Source organism: Colletotrichum tamarilloi (genome assembly GCF_030869305.1).
Source record: "Colletotrichum tamarilloi strain Tom-12 chromosome Unknown Scaffold_75.1, whole genome shotgun sequence".
Lineage (NCBI taxonomy): Eukaryota > Fungi > Ascomycota > Sordariomycetes > Glomerellales > Glomerellaceae > Colletotrichum > Colletotrichum tamarilloi.
The window spans coordinates 13,250-26,830 of record NW_026849458.1 but is presented as its reverse complement, the minus strand read 5'-3'; the positions used below and the strand labels follow the sequence as shown (position 1 = coordinate 26,830).

At 48.4% G+C, this 13,581-nt stretch overlaps 6 protein-coding genes across 6 annotated transcripts; 4 read left to right on the top strand and 2 right to left on the bottom strand.

Annotated features, from left to right (window-relative positions):
- Positions 1 to 94: 94 nt before the first annotated feature.
- Positions 95 to 2,303, top strand: CTAM01_12332 (glycosyltransferase family 2; the record flags this gene model as incomplete). The annotated part of the gene is made up of 5 exons (XM_060528339.1): positions 95 to 238; positions 307 to 408; positions 457 to 1,526; positions 1,576 to 1,769; positions 1,828 to 2,303. The coding sequence occupies 5 exons, from the start codon at positions 95 to 97 to the stop codon at positions 2,301 to 2,303; spliced, it is 1,986 nt and encodes a 661-aa protein (XP_060376974.1).
- Positions 2,304 to 2,844: 541 nt separating this feature from the next.
- Positions 2,845 to 3,288, bottom strand: CTAM01_12331 (uncharacterized protein; the record flags this gene model as incomplete). The annotated part of the gene is made up of 3 exons (XM_060528338.1): positions 2,845 to 2,997; positions 3,091 to 3,153; positions 3,241 to 3,288. 3 exons carry the CDS (start codon positions 3,286 to 3,288, stop codon positions 2,845 to 2,847), a joined length of 264 nt encoding a protein of 87 aa, XP_060376973.1.
- A 1,916-nt stretch (positions 3,289 to 5,204) lies between these two features.
- Positions 5,205 to 5,805, top strand: CTAM01_12330 (uncharacterized protein; the record flags this gene model as incomplete). The annotated part of the gene is made up of 3 exons (XM_060528337.1): positions 5,205 to 5,291; positions 5,380 to 5,615; positions 5,679 to 5,805. 3 exons carry the CDS (start codon positions 5,205 to 5,207, stop codon positions 5,803 to 5,805), a joined length of 450 nt encoding a protein of 149 aa, XP_060376972.1.
- A 981-nt stretch (positions 5,806 to 6,786) lies between these two features.
- On the top strand, positions 6,787 to 8,463 carry CTAM01_12329 (uncharacterized protein; the record flags this gene model as incomplete). Its single annotated transcript, XM_060528336.1, has 1 exon — positions 6,787 to 8,463. The coding sequence occupies one exon, from the start codon at positions 6,787 to 6,789 to the stop codon at positions 8,461 to 8,463; it is 1,677 nt and encodes a 558-aa protein (XP_060376971.1).
- Positions 8,464 to 9,738: 1,275 nt separating this feature from the next.
- CTAM01_12328 (MFS transporter, metabolite:H+ symporter) lies at positions 9,739 to 11,398 on the bottom strand (the record flags this gene model as incomplete). Its single annotated transcript, XM_060528335.1, has 2 exons — positions 9,739 to 11,094; positions 11,147 to 11,398. 2 exons carry the CDS (start codon positions 11,396 to 11,398, stop codon positions 9,739 to 9,741), a joined length of 1,608 nt encoding a protein of 535 aa, XP_060376970.1.
- A 970-nt stretch (positions 11,399 to 12,368) lies between these two features.
- Positions 12,369 to 13,538, top strand: CTAM01_12327 (uncharacterized protein; the record flags this gene model as incomplete). Its single annotated transcript, XM_060528334.1, has 2 exons — positions 12,369 to 13,076; positions 13,134 to 13,538. 2 exons carry the CDS (start codon positions 12,369 to 12,371, stop codon positions 13,536 to 13,538), a joined length of 1,113 nt encoding a protein of 370 aa, XP_060376969.1.
- Positions 13,539 to 13,581: the final 43 nt, after the last annotated feature.

Here is a 13,581-nt window from a genome sequence, read left to right as displayed (position 1 = left end):
ATACTGCCAGCCCGAGCCGACTCTCGATCTCCTCCACACATAGTAATCTTGTGTGAAAGTAGCTCGTGTCGCTTTACGGGAACCTGATACCACAATGTCGCCTCCTTACACAACACGGGGAGCTTCTCCCGACTCGAGCCTGACGCCCCCGACTAATCCGTTCGGTTCTAACCCGTTCGACACCGACAACGATTCGAGCGCGGCCCCCTCCCTCGCCAGTGACTCGACTTTTACTGTGGTACGTTTCCATGAAGTGCCACTGGCGATGGCTTCCGGCCTGAAGGAAAAGGGACTGACATATTTTAGAACGCTGTTGGGCAAACACATCCGTACGACACCACAGACAGATCAGGTCAGAGATCGAGCTGGGTCGACTCCTCTCACCACCGTCTAAGCAGACCCGATATCGTAGGTTGCTCAACATCCGTTTCTTCAAGCCCAACTAACAGGTACCAGGAGCCCTCGCCGCTGGGCAGAGAAGTTCCGGTCTATAATGAAAAGGGCCATCACCAATCCTCTTCTGAGACGGACGTTGAAGCTAGCCATGTTCCGCCTGTTATTTCTGACCCCGAGAAGGCAAAGGAGACGCACACGACCGCACTTCCACCCTCATCAGGCGAGTCTTTTCCCAAGAGACTTTACGGGCGTTTCCGCGCAACCTACTGCCCCAAGGAAGAGCCGCCTTTGGTCTTGCCTGTATGCCCGAACGACACCGAGAAGCTCAGCTACGTTCACACCAACCGACTGCTTCTCTACATCTTTGGCGTCTTCTCTTTCCTCTCGCTCGGCGCCGGAATGTGGCTGTTTGCGCTCTCTGCCCCGGCATTCTACTGGTATGGCGTCTTCGCGGGAGCAATGTGCATCTACTTGTTGATCTCCTACGCCGTCGGAATCATTGGACGAGACTGGGATTACAAGGCTCACTTGGATTTGGTTGAGCGCTTCCCTATTACCGAAGACAACGCCCCGACTGTCGATATCTACCTCCCCTGCTGTTCCGAGCCCATCGAAATTCTGGAAAACACATATAAGCACATTGTCAATATTGATTGGCCTGCGTCCAAGCTCCAGGTTCACGTCATGGACGACGGCAACTCGGAACCGGTTCGACTTCTCGCTGAGAAATATGGCTTCAACTACTCCGTTCGCGATGACCGGCCTCGTCTTCGAAAGGCTGGCAACCTGCGATGGACCTTTGCACAGACCAGCGGAGAGTTCTTTGCCATTTTCGATGCTGACTTCTGCCCACGCCCTGACTTTGTTAAGGAATTGATGGTTGAGCACTTGGGCGATGATAAGACGGCCCTTGTTCAGAGCCCTCAGTACTTCCGCGTCACTGACGACCAAACTTGGGTTGAGCAGGGTGCAGGTGCCACTCAGGAATTGTTCTACCGTGTCGTGCAGGTCAATCGTAACAGATGGGGAGCCTCAATCTGCGTTGGTAGCAATGCTCTCTACCGTCGTGAGTCTCTTGTCGAGGTCGGTGGAACGGCCGAAATTGGCTTCTCCGAGGATGTTCACACTGGGTAAGTTTGATCCAACCAACTTGCAAGACCATTGACTAATATTTCACAGTTTTGGTGCGGTTGACCGCGGCTGGAAGGTCAAGTACATCCCTCTCTGCCTCGCCACCGGTGTTTGCCCCAACTCTCCTCGCGCCTTCTTCTCCCAGCAGATGCGATGGGCTCGTGGTTCAACGACTCTTCTTACAAACGGCCACTTCTGGGTCTCGAATCTCACCCTCATGCAAAAGATCTGTTATCTGTCAGGTTTGTACTTCTACTTCACAGCGATACAGCGACCATTCGCCCATCTAACCAAATGCAGGCTTCTTGTACTACGCTGCAGTTTCACTCAACATCTTCCTTGCCCCTATTGCCGGCACTCTTCTCCTTGCTATCCGCCCGGAATGGTTCAAGTTCTGGAACCTGGCTTTTGCTATCCCTTCGATCCTATATGGTGTGATCCTCATGCGTTGCTGGGCTAAGGCCAAATATGGCTTCAACGTGCAGCATGCCATGACGGTCCAGAGCTACGCCTACCTCACCGCTATCAAGGATCGTCTCTTCAACATTGAGCTTCTCTGGGCTGCCTCTGGCGACTCCAAGGCCCACCAGAGCAACAAGTATCGCAACATGCGCCTTCTTTGCATCATCTGGACCCTAATTGTCACTGGTGCCATGGTCGGTGTCGTCACATGGCGCCTTGTCACTGGCTTCACCTGGTACCACCCCTTACCACTGATCATCATCAACGTCTACAACCTGTTTATCAACCACTACTTCATGTTTTGCAACTGGTAAAATTCTACCGGTGTCTAGGCATGCGAGGGTTGTGAAAACGATGAAGAGGTGTTTGTTATTAAAAGCTTGCATGATACATGGACAAATGGAGTCAAGACATTTGATTTTTTGCGATTGAGATGACGGAGGTAGCATTGACGGTTTTACCCGTATGGAAACGGCCTTATACCATGGACATAGACGCAAGCACTTAAGTCTGCCTGCACACACTGCTTCCACAGCATACATAGTTGGTACTCTTGTATATCACGGTGGATAGAGTAATCGTGGACGTACCCTGGCAGCGCTGCTGCTCTTCATAATCATAGTAAATAGTAATACTTGTACGAAGAATTTGCGATCTCTTTCATCCTTGAAAGTAATTTGTCGACCTCGAGACTCGCTTAGGAGTCTGGGAGTTTCGCGTGTTCGGCTGTGCCACATTCTTCGTAACCTTAGAGTCGCAACAATTCTTCCGGATCAAATCTAACACCTCGTGTATTTAATGGATCCAAGCTATTCATATGCTTCCACACATCTTCGGGGTTGTCATAGTTCTCAATCATTCAATCTGGTGTCGATTCTCGGGGGGCCGTAAAGATTGCATTTGTTTCGCCAGCCCAGATAGGGCAGCCATCTTGTTCTGCTCCTTACTGAGTCGAAGCCTTGAGTTTTCATTTACTGTCCGATACCACAGAGATTGTGGGTCTTTCTCAAGAATACCATATGGAACATAGGGCCTCCCGCTCCATCCATCTTCGGAAGTAAAATCTTGGTCGTTGTCCATGCTCTCGCTTTTCTGTGAAACCCGGCAAACCCATACCACTTCCTGGGCACAGAAGTGCAGTACCCGTCGTGAAAGTGGCATTTCCTGATAGGCTCATCCACGACTCAAAAGTGGCCAGTCTGGGCTTTCTCTTATTTGATACTCCCTCGACATAAGTGGAAAGTCAGGAAGTTCATGGTGAACATATGTGTCTTTGTACCCTGGAGAGAGTTCGGACATGTACTTGTCATTTGTTTGTCTGAAACAACCACCAGACGCGTCGCTAGAATTTGTTGCTGCGATTGTGAGATATGCGTTTGCATAAATATTGGCCATTTGCGCAGCCTATTCAGTCCAATCTGCTACGGAATCTTGTAGAATGCACAATGAATTGATCCACAGATACGAGACATCTAGACGACGACAGACTGTGATTGCATCCTGAAATGCTGCATTAAGTTGATGCCAAGGCATGTTTCTCTGGTGATCTTTGATTGTCTCTTTGGTCGTTTTGGCGATTTGGGCGCTTTCACCCCAACAGTAGCTCAGGCATACATAACGCTGCTGCCCAACGTTCTCCCGCAGAATACCTTGATTCTCGCTAATCTAGAGAAGTCTCTTCGGTGAAGCTCGTTGATCATGCCCGTGCTTGCCACTTTCATAACAACACTTGTGACTTGAAATACACTCATGAAGCCAACCTTTGATTGTTCGAAAGGTTGCCTCGGAGCTTGTGTTTCCTGGAAGGTGAGCATCAATCCTTTTTGAGTGTAACGGGTTTTTTTCCTGGCCTATGAAATCATTGATCAGCCGTGTGAACATAGACGAAAATCATGGCATGGTAGACCATCTCCCCGATATCCGACATCTGCTAACAATCACTGGTCGTAGTGCTTAGTGTGGAGCGATTTACCATCTGTAGTGAATATATCGACCCTTGTATCTTCGTACGACTCCATACAATAGACTCGGAAGGCATGGTCTTGGTGAATGCTGATTTTATAGACTTGCTGCGCATCAATCGGAGCCAATCTGATACATTGATCGAGGAAGACGCACCGAGAGCAGCCGTTTCGTATACCCCGCCGGAGGTTCCCCCACTTCACAGTACTTAGCCGCTCCCGCTTCTCTTCATCGCAGAATTGACAAGCCATGTGAAATCGCGGTACTGGAGATTCGGATGGGTAAGACCGATACGCACTGGTCTCGGACTAGCACTGGAATGCTGTTTTGAGAGGCTCTAAGCTCATTAGACTCTACAAGCAATTACAAAGTGCATCAATCTATCAGCGTTCAGATCTTCACCATGACAACGCGGAGTTGCTGATGAAGTACTAATAGATGAACGCGTCTTCCATCTTCTCCTCCTATTTTTCTTCTGTCTCCTCATCACTGGAAATGCAATAATGACTCAGGCAGCAGTGTCTTCTGGGCGAACCAATGAAAGGTACCCACGTAGCCCATGAAGACAGCAAATCTCAAAACGCATTGAGCAAAACAGAGAAGATACTCAGAGTTCTTCTTGGCATTATGGTATCAGGCGTGCGTTGCCGTTCCGTAAATCGAGTAAGGTAAGGAAATTAAACATCTATATCAGTACAGGCCTCTCCTGGCTCAGATACATAACCAAGCGTCATTCAGGTCTGTCTACCTCTGCGTGAGCTCTCATTTTCTGCCATCACTAAGCCCCGCCTGCCATCCCGCCTTGCGTGCTTATGTCGGGCACAGCTTGTGGCGCAGGCGTCGAAAAAATGCTGCCTCGTTCAGTGGCTTAGCAGCTTCGCCCACCTCATTTTTGGTGGCTTTCTCAGTTTTTTTCAAGAACAATGTTGGTGTAACAGACAAAGTATGCTACCTGCCGGCAAGGCGACAAAATGTCTCAGGAGAAGACGAAAGCGTATGGGGTCCTATTTTAGTCGTGTGGCGTTAGGCAGACGCTCAGAAATGTCTCTTTCGATAAAGGCCTCCTGTCAGATACATAAGATCAAACTATTGGAGAAGACGAGCTTGGGAAGTTCAGCTTCTTCCACGTCTGATACGAAAAAGTTGGCCTTTAACGACACTGCCTTAATTCATTATCTGAAGCCTTCGTAATGATCAGACTTCACTGGTTCACCGTTCACAGAGTCTACCTCCTCACCCAATTTGCTTTTACGATGGCTGGCATCGTGGCCTTTGTATCAATGCCATTGGAGTTCCATCACCCGATTTCGCCCGCAATTCCATGGGGATCCTCTGCTCTAGTGCGTTGAGTTTCTCGGTCCCTCCCCTCGCAAAGCTCACCATTCAGAATCTTTTCGGACCGTATGCTAATCATTGGAGCACTTTCAGAGCTGTTTTTCACTCTTCGTGAACACGCTCATTTTGTCCGCAATCTTTTCATCACAACGGCCGAACACCTTGATGACCGAGGAGAGTCGTCTGAATAGCCGCCGCATCACACTCCTCATCAGCGCTTTATTTGCTGCGGGATTCGCCGCCGCAGACTGGGCTTTTGCCCTATCATTTCACAAGTATGGATCGACTGGCCCCGAAAAGGCGGCCGGCGTTGTAGCTGGGGTGGCTTCGTACGTGGAGAACTACCTGACTCCCACTCAATAATCTGGATACAGGCTGACCAACTTACGTAGATTTGTCGCGGTCTCTGCCGCGGTAGTAGATATCTGGAAAATCTGTGCAGATGCCTCAGAGGCTCGGGCTGCCGAGTTGTTTGACCGAGAGCAGCTTGCTGATGTAGAACCGTTTACTGATAGTTGAAGAGCCAGAAGGGTGTTGAAAGGCCTCGATAGTTAAGGGAATTGTATAATGTTGCATCATAATCTAGCTCCGCGACATCATCGATACGTACCTACCACACAAAGTAAGCTTCTTCATCTTCATCTTCGCTTGTTTAAGAATTGAATTGAAGAGAGACGCTGTCGGATCCTTATCTCATCATGGTGCAACGCACGTTAAAAGCATCTGCTCAAACATGTAGGTCTTTTTAAACACTTCCTCACGTCTGGGATGCAAAGGTGATGAGTCAAAAAATGAGGGTTCCCTCGCGCCACAATATTGGGACATTTGGGGCTAGATCGCCGTCTTTGGAGTATGGATGCAGTGAATGCCCCGAAAACCAACAGCCTGATTGTGAATAAAGAACGCGCGGACGTACATAAGCGAAGGAATGGCTGACCTCGAATGTCTTACAGCTGAATCAGGTCTCAATATGCGATTCGTCGAGCCAAGAAAGTCGGCCTGACACTGCCGCGGACCAATAAAGCCACGCGTCTGCTACAGGCACTACGCGTGATCTACCAAATATCCAAGGGAAAATGATTTGATAATCGGAACCGACCTTTCCAAGTTACTTTTACCTCGCAAAGGATGATGTCGTGGTTGTTCCGAGCACGGAAGAAAGACGACGTCTTTTCAACTATTGAGGACTTCGGCGATCTGGACATACAGCAAAAGTGCCGTGGCTGCAAACAAATTCGGGCTCTTTTCGATTTCCACAGGCGCCATAACATTCTTCCACCCAAAGCTGTTGTTTTTCACGAAAACTATGCCTCTCTCGACAGATGTGCTCAGCTCTGCGTCACTTGCCGTATCTTTCGTCAGGCGCTGCTTCTCGAAGGCGTCACTGCCGACCATGCTGCTGTGTTGGGGCGTTCGTCAGGGTCGGTTTGCGCGAAGTTGGTTAATGAGGATGGTGGCTTTGCGATAAAGATACACGTCAACGAAGATGGAGAAAGCAAGATGCCGGTGGCGACGGTCAGCTGTGCACCGCTGATGGACCCGAAGCCTCCTATGAAGCTTTCGGTGAATTCAGAGGACGATAAAATCTTTCAGCAGATTAAAGATTGGCTTCGCGTGTGTGAAAAGTGTCACATTGACTGTGGCAACCTCGCATATTCGGACCGTATGCCCACTCGGCTTCTTCACCTCCTCTCTGACTCACGAGCGCAATTGGTCGATAGCGAGAATTTGATGAACGGCAAGGCCCTTCGTTATACGGCACTGAGCTACTGCTGGGGCACTGGCACGTTCAGTGGTGATGAGAACGAGCTAATCGAACAGGGAAAAACGCTGAGGGCCAACTTGGAGAGTCGATATCGACCGTTTGACACTGCAAATCTTCCAGGCACAGTACGCGATGCTATCAAAATCACCCGGCGATTGAGCGACCCAGATAACGAGCTTGAGCTTTGCTTCCTCTGGGTTGACTCGCTGTGCATAATCCAGGATGACGTCCAAGATAAAAAGGTGGAAATACACCGTATGCAGGAAGTCTATGGTAACGCCGCTGTCACAATTTGCGCGACAATGTCGGCTAAGGCCACGCAGCCGTTGCTAACGCCGCGTCTCGCGTGGTCAAAGCAAATCAAGCCATGCCGCGTCGGCACCTCCTGGCTTACCGTGAAACCTACGGCGCCTGCTGGTCTCCGATCAAGAGCTCCGTTATTCCTTCGGGCATGGACGCTTCAGGAGGAGCATTTGTCGCCGCGACTGCTTTTCTGGGGTGGTCAGCGATTCAGCTGGGCTTGTGGGCGTGGCGAGTATGCCGAGCAGACATCTTCTTCTGTCTCTCTAGATACTTCTACCATTCATGTACGCAAATTTCTTGCCGAGTGCCGTATATCGGAACCAGAGGAGCTCTGGCTTGCATGGAACTCAGTCGTAGAGTCATATACGGCGCGGAGCCTGAGTAACCCGGCAGATAGATTCGATGCGTTGGCGGGACTAGCGACGCGATATTTGACTGCTGTTTCCGGAGACAACGAGTATGTGGCAGGTTTATGGCGGGCAACATTTGCGCAGGACCTCCTGTGGCGTGTTTCAAGACCACCGGGGCTCAACATAGGATGGCCAGGCACGGCAGGAATCCCAAGCTGGTCTTGGGCGAGTCTTCCTATTGGCCTGGGGGCTTGTATGTGGCACAAATTTGAGATGTCGACTGAGGTGGAGTTACTCGGCGACGGTTCAAGTTTGCATGTGGAGCCATCAGAAGCGGTTGCTCAAGGTGCGCAATTGGTTCGTGTCCGTGCTCGAGGGCTCCTAAGAAATCTTTGGAGCCCCGGATCACAGCTTCGAGAGTGGGGCGATATTTGTGTCTGCGTGGACGGTGTCAATAAGTTCAGCTTTGGTTCTAACCCGGGCCAGGATGTCCATGCTGTCGATTGCCTCACAGGCAAATTGGTTGTGTATGAGGCGCGAAAGCAGGAGATTGTCGCCGAACTGGACTACTGCAGGCTCGCGAAGGACGTCAATGAGAGACTGTTATTGGAGGTTCACTGTCTCGCCATCTCTGAACATGGAATGCTTCTGCTGCGCCATCAGAATGACACAGGTTCTTTCGAAAGAATAGGCATTGGCTTTGGGTATCGACGAGATTTCTTCAAAGGGCTGGAGAAGATAGAAATTGTTCTGGAATAAGCAAGCATGCTAGCGAGAAATGGTTTGGTTTACAGATTGAAGTGATGTGATGTGATAAAATTACTCTTTAAGAACTCAATTCGTAATAAAAGAAACGCCGTAGGTGAGGATATAAAAGTAGCAGAACTCCGGCCTTATAGAGGTAAGCTGAAGACTTATCACAAGTTCAGACCCATGACATCGGATTGACAGGTTATATTATTAAGAGTTTTGCTATTGGGGCAGTACCATTTGGCTATTGGGGCAGTAACCTACTTTTTAAACTAATTAGAGCCTACCGTCTGAACTCTAAACTTTTTTAGCCCCGCTATACTTACTTACGGGCTACTTAGTAAAAATACGTCGTAATTATATAAAATAGTTACGGGTACGTACGGTTATAATTACTTATAGTCGTAATTACTTACGGTTATAATTACTTACTTAATTACTTATTTAACTATTTTTTTTAATAAGTAATTATAACCGTAAGTAAATGCGACTATACGTACCCGTAGCTACTTTATATAATTACGATACGTAATTACGACTATAAGTAATTATAACCGCAAGTAATTACGCTAAGTAGCCCGTGGGTAAATATAGCGGGTACGGGTGTGGGGTAGTAGTCCGAGCTCTGTATTTATAAGCCCTTATTGGTCCGAAAAGTGGGTTACTGCCCTAATAGCCAAATGGTACTGCCCTAATAGCAAAACTTATTATTAATCCCCGACTCGTTCCTGAACGTTTTGGGGGTGTGAGCTAAGGGAGCTCATAATTTATTATTTTGTTGGAGTCTATTGCTTTATACGGCGATCTCATGCACCACTACAGTCCTATTATTTTCTAAATACTTACGCTTCTTCTAATGGCCGCTAGATCTTACTTAAGTATACTAATAATATAAATTCGTACGTCGTTCGAAAAACTAAAATAATATCTTCAACTATACTTTTCGAAATACCATTATTATTCAACTTTTTATTACTAGATAGCTTTAAGTAAATTGAAATTCACTAACTAATTTTAAGTAAAAGATTTATATTAATAATATTAATAAAGATTAAACAATATGAGTCGTTATAATATATTATAACCGCGGGGGCCTATAGGGCGCGTATTAGTTCTAGTTATGCATACTAGATCACGACACTTTATAATGTATTTATAATTATTAATATTATTTATTTAATATTAGAGCTCTAACTTTTAGTATTATATTTACTATAACTAGTTAGCCGTGATATATACCCTAGTTTGTTCAAGTGTCTATGAGAAACAGAAAAATCTCAAACTTTAAGCCGCAGCGCGACCTCGGGTCTCATAGGGCAGGACTAAAAAGATTAGACCAGCCAAAATAAACAAGGCTGCCGAAACCCAGACGGGGTAGTCATTGTCAATGCCAACATACGCCGCAATGATAGGAGCAATAAGACCACTCAGGCGGTTGAACAGGGCTACTAAGCCATTGGCAGTACCACGAACTGGAGCAGGAAAGAGTTCCGGAGTGTAAGAGTACAGGAGTCCGTATACCAGATTCTGAAAGAAGGCAATAGCGCATGAAAAGCCTAGAACACCAGCCTGGGTAGTGGCGCGGGTAAACAAGAACAGGAAGACACCAGTTGACAAGCAAGCGATCGTTCCAGTACCCTTTCGGCCGATACCCTTCAGGTCGACAGTGAAACTGCCAAGGAGCGAAGCTGGGATACCGCAGACAGCCTGGATGGCATAAGTCCGGTACACATCGTTAGTGGATTTGGCACCTGAAGTAACGCCCTTGTTCTCAAGATAGATAGGGATAAACGAATTGTAGAGCGGATAGGCCATCCCAATAGAACACCAGAGGAAGATCATCAAACTTGTAGAAAGGGCCATACGAGGGCTGGAGAAGAGCACACGAATTTTGCTAAGTGAAAGCTTGTGCAAACTTCTCTTGATGATGTCCTTGTTGGTATTGTCCGGCGCAGTAGTCTCCGTGCGGGTAGCATTCAGTTCAGCGTCAATTGACTCGAAGCGGGACACAGTGAGCCACGAGGTCTTCCCATCTCTGGCGGCGATCTTCTGAATAGTATCAACAGCCTGCTGATCTAGACCCCTGCTGAGAAGGAACTTGGGAGTCTCGTATACTCGAAAGAAGAGTCGAAGAAGGAACATGGTGAGAGTAATACCACCGAAAGTCCAGTAGGTGTAACGCCAGCCCAAGTTGTTGCTGTATGTGCAGCCAGCCTCAGACTTTGGATCGCATGAGTAATTGGCGATGAGCGGCCAGGCAACCAAAGCTGCTACTGCCTGTCCAACTGACCAGAAAGCAGATTGCATCGTAAGGAGGTACTGGTGAGTAGCAGGGATGTACTCCAGAAAGATAGCGCTATCGACGGGTTGGTTGCCGCCGGTACCTATGCCAATGAAGGCAGTGAAGATAGCAAGGGCTACGAAGTTGGGACTTCCAGCTCCGATCAAGCCGCTGACTGAGGAAATAAGCAGGGTGATGTTGAAAGCCAAGCGGCGGCCGATGATGTCGGCTGTCATGGGCCAGACGGAGGAACCAACGACGAGACCAGCATATTTGGCGAGGGTCAGAAAAGCAATGCGCTTTACTTGGAATTCGTTTCGAACAGGGGGACTGATGATGGTGATCGCCTGCATCCAGAACTAAATACCTGTTAGCTGTCTTGTCGTAGCTCATGTGGGATCTGACACTCACATTATCCACAAACCATCCGAATCCAGTCATGGCAAATACCTTCCATTGGAAGCTGCCCATGCTGATGTCTACCAAAGCTTGGTTCATAACAGCGACCTTTCGTTGATAGACTTCGCTGACGCCGGAATCAATACCTCGCATATCAATTCCGTTTTCGCTAATCATCTCGACTTCTCCCTTGGAGTGGGAGATGCCGGTGGCAGTTTTCTCGACGGGCGGTGTGTCTTCAACATCTTTATTGTCAGGCGCCATCGCAATGATGTGAATCTGTGAGCGGAAAGAGAGATAGACAATAACAAGATAGCCTGAGGTAAAGATGATCGAGAAGATTGAGAATAATGATATGGCTGATCTCTGTTCTAGGGATCCTAGACTTGACATGCCTATATATCTTGCCCGTCCAAGGTTTTAGCAACAGGTTCATTTGATAGGTCAAAGTCGAGTTGGAGATCGGGACTGTGCGCGTGGTAGATTCTGGGTAAAGGCGATAAAGGCGAGGCTCTAGATTCTGATGGCTATCAATCCAATTTCGCTATGTTTTTCCCGAACAGGAAAGGGAACACGGTTAGGGGAGAGTTAATGACTTTGTCGCCCCGGACAGCCGCGGTGCTATAGTCTAATCTCTTGGAACTGGCTGACTGTTGGGTCGGCGCCTCGAATACTCCATTTCCGGTGTAGCGCTATCTGCAACGGCGACCGAAGTATTGCGTAAACAACTCGGTATTCGGATTGTTCCGCTTCAAATACTCCAAACTTGGTATAACGCGGATATGTCACCTGCAACCTTCGTATTTCACACTCCGATCGGAGAGAATCTATTCCCCTCTTTGGGCGGCTGAATTACTCTTTCCATGGTCTAGTGTGGAATTGTACTATTCGTGACTGGTTTGACTGCCGACTTGTTGTTTCATTGCGCTTTGAATACCCCAGCTATGGTATAGCGCTTGCTTGCTTTCCCCGCACTTTCTCTATGTTCTGAGGGAATAGAGGAGTCAGAGTGGACATTGGAATGGCCCTGTATATTATTACTGGACATGGAAATTGCCAATTCCTGTCTACGTTCAGTCGCACGGATGTATATATATATCTACCTTATATATACTTATCTACTGGAACCACCAAACATCGGATAAGATAACATTATCAAGCTACAACTTTCCCAGTCGCATCTTGATTAAATTTTGTTCTCTCACCTTTTGTCGAGAGACCCCAAACGGTCGCCATGGCTCCTCCCATCTCTGTCGAAAGCGTCCCCAGCCTGGACGCCTTCAAACCTGTCAAGGATGACACTTACACACCGAATTTTACTCCCTTCAACCCCGCTAAGCATTTAGCGTATTCCCCTCCCTCCAAGGTCCTGACCATGAAGGACCTTGCTCTAGAACCGACTGTCCTGTCCCCCATCGCAACAACCGAGCCATTCCCGCTTCTCTCTCAGGAGGCCATTCTTCGTTATCGCCAAGACTTATTCAGCAAAAATGTCCTGGACAATTGCCTCCATCACACTCGCCCTGGATCTGTCCAGCTTCGAGGCATGGCACCGCGTTACTCCACTTTCATCCACGATCTGTGGCACTCCCCCGAAGTTCTCAGGATTGTGAGCGACGTTGCTGGTGTCCAACTCGTTCCTGCCATGGACTATGAGATCAGCCACACCAATGTCCAGCTTGGACCAGGTGGTCTCGATGCGGTTCGGAAGACACCCGTTGTACCTCCTGAAGCTACTGAAGAGGCTATCAAGAACTTTGAGGCCGAAAAGGGCCAGGTCAGAGCTGTCACTGATCAATCAAAGCCCATTATTGAGTGGCACAAGGACTCGCATCCTTGGGTCTGCGTTGTTATGCTCTCGGATGCTCGTCATATGACTGGTGGCGAGACTGAGTTGATGAAGGGAGATGGTACCACCGTAAAGGTGAAGGCGCCGCAAATGGTAAGCATTAACGAAAGATGAAATATGTCTTTCAAGCCTGACGTTTACAAATTGCAGGGCTGCGCCGTCCTTCTCCAGGGCCGTTACATCTCCCATACCGCCGCTCCCGTCGAAAACATGCCCGAGCGCGTCACGGTCGTCACCTCATTTCGCCCCAAGAACCCGCTCCTTGTCGACGATACGACCAACGCCAACGTTAGAAACAAGTCTCATCTGACCGAGCTATACTACCAGTGGACCACCTACCGATTGGGGGTCATGGCTCATCGTGCTCGTAGTGCTTTGACCGAGTTGCAGGAGAGGTATGCGAAGAACGTTGCCGAGTCGGATCCAGAGGGAAAGCCTGGTCTCTGCAGAGTTGAGACGGTGAGTTCGGAGGAGATTAACAAGTGGTGTGTGGAGATGATCAAGTATCTTCAGGATACCACTAGCGAGATGGGACTGCCTGGAAACAAGGCCTAGAAGATTGATGGATTATTGAGTTTAGTTAGTATTGCTGCTAGCA